The sequence below is a fragment of the Cryptotermes secundus genome, unplaced genomic scaffold (genome assembly GCF_002891405.2).
Source record: "Cryptotermes secundus unplaced genomic scaffold, Csec_1.0 scaffold2498, whole genome shotgun sequence".
Classification (NCBI taxonomy): Eukaryota; Metazoa; Arthropoda; class Insecta; order Blattodea; family Kalotermitidae; genus Cryptotermes; species Cryptotermes secundus.
In genome coordinates this window covers 142,385-144,093 of record NW_019737436.1, presented here as the reverse complement: position 1 = coordinate 144,093, position 1,709 = coordinate 142,385, and the positions used below count along the sequence as shown (strand labels likewise).

General features: G+C 43.4%; 1 protein-coding gene across 1 annotated transcript in view; it reads left to right on the top strand.

The window, feature by feature from the left end:
- Nucleotides 1-1,028: 1,028 nt before the first annotated feature.
- Nucleotides 1,029-1,709, top strand: part of LOC111870469 (microsomal glutathione S-transferase 1) — a 3,618-nt gene continuing 2,937 nt past the window's right edge. The window contains exon 1 of the mRNA XM_023862795.2: nt 1,029-1,348. Coding sequence (XP_023718563.1) covers nt 1,044-1,348 — 305 coding nt within the window. The 5' untranslated portion in view covers nt 1,029-1,043. The remainder of the gene's footprint in view (nt 1,349-1,709) is intronic.

Genomic DNA, 1,709 nt, shown 5'->3' with positions numbered 1-1,709 from the left:
GAAGGGCATGGCGACTGGTAGAATATCAAAGGGGGACGTACAACAGACTATTAGTCGCGGTGCATGGGGAAACCCACCCCCTCTAATAATAATAAAATACTGTAACGCGGTCATCATAAGCATCCAGTTCTTCTGGGTTCTAACGCCTTGTAGTTAAGAAAATTCCGACATTTCAGAGGAATGTGCCGTTTCCATAACCAGAGTCGAAGAGTAAGACAAGCAAGAAGCAGGCGGCATGCCGGAAATATATAACCTACATCCCTAGAGCCGGCAGCTCAACAGTCAAAGCAATTCTAGCGGCCTGAAGGAAGCCAAGTTCACGCACGCGGCAAGTCAAGGAGAATGCTTGGCCCAGGTGTTACGACGCTGCCGGCCGGCCTCATATTGCAGTAATGAAATATGAAACATCGTGGTCACAGATATCACCTTCACATTACATGAAAACAAAGGATATAATTTAATGTAACACACTTGATACGCCGTCAGTGTAGCGTATAAATTTATAGTACTGTACTTGGTTTGAAAGGAAAAACTGAAAGAAATAAGGTGGAGGAATATCGATTGGATTCATATGGCATAGAATAGGTACCAGTGGCAGATCCTTGTGAGCATGGTATTGAACTTTTGGGTTTTGTAGGTTACTGGGAATGTCTCTACTAGCTTAACAAGCTGTAGTTCTCAGAAGTTACTCTACTCGAAGTAGTTAACTCAGTTCATGAGGAACCCTATTTAATTGCATGTGCCCAACCATCCATCCACTGATTTAATCATGGCCATAAATATTGTCACGTGACAGAGTGACTATAGACAGTGTTTGGATTGGTAATCAGATTTATTGCATACTTAGACAACTCATTACTATGCAAATCACTATCACAGACTAGTGTTCTCAGTCCGTTAGTATCCACTAACTGTTGCTTAGTAGCGGCTTTCAACGGCAGACTTTCCCCTTCCTCTGCGTTCCCGAACTGTCCCCGACCTCAGCTACCAACTTCTCACAGCAGTAACTCACAACAACTGAACCCCAGCAGTTATCGAACTCAATGACTGACCATCTCTTCACTAACCCCACTACCTTGTGTGGGTGGTCAGCTTTACAATGTGGTCACTTTATCTGCAGGGAGTTGGCTTGGCCCTGGAGTGGTCTGAGTGCTGTGGAAAAGACCCCTACCCCTATATCTTCCACATTAATTAATCCTTTCCACTCAAGTTTAATAAAGTACAGAATAATATCTCAGTCATTAATGACTCTGTATCTTACTTTGCAGGTGTTCAGCAACCAAGAAGACGCTGCCGGATTTAAGGGGAAGGTGAAGTTTGATGACCCTGATGTCGAGAGAGTTAGAAGGTAACACTTCTTCGGTATTGCAAGAACTAGCTGCCTCCACCCAATCATCTCTGTGGCACAGGGTCTGCTACACCAGCTAATAATTGTGGACCCGAACAAGAAATTTCCTGTTGATGGCTGTGAGGTTCTGACAGGAATAACCTTGAAGAGTACAGTCTTCTGGTTTATGTATATCGGAGAGAGTCTGATGTTCCTTCAAAACATTGGGCTGTCTCCACACTGCATGGCTTAACAACCCAGAAAACCATTCTCTTCAAATGTCATCTTCTCATGAAATCTGCTTGTTCGTTATCATCGTCACAGAAGCCTCTTGTAAGTCATTTATTAAGTCTGGTTTACAACATAACAAACAATTTTCCAG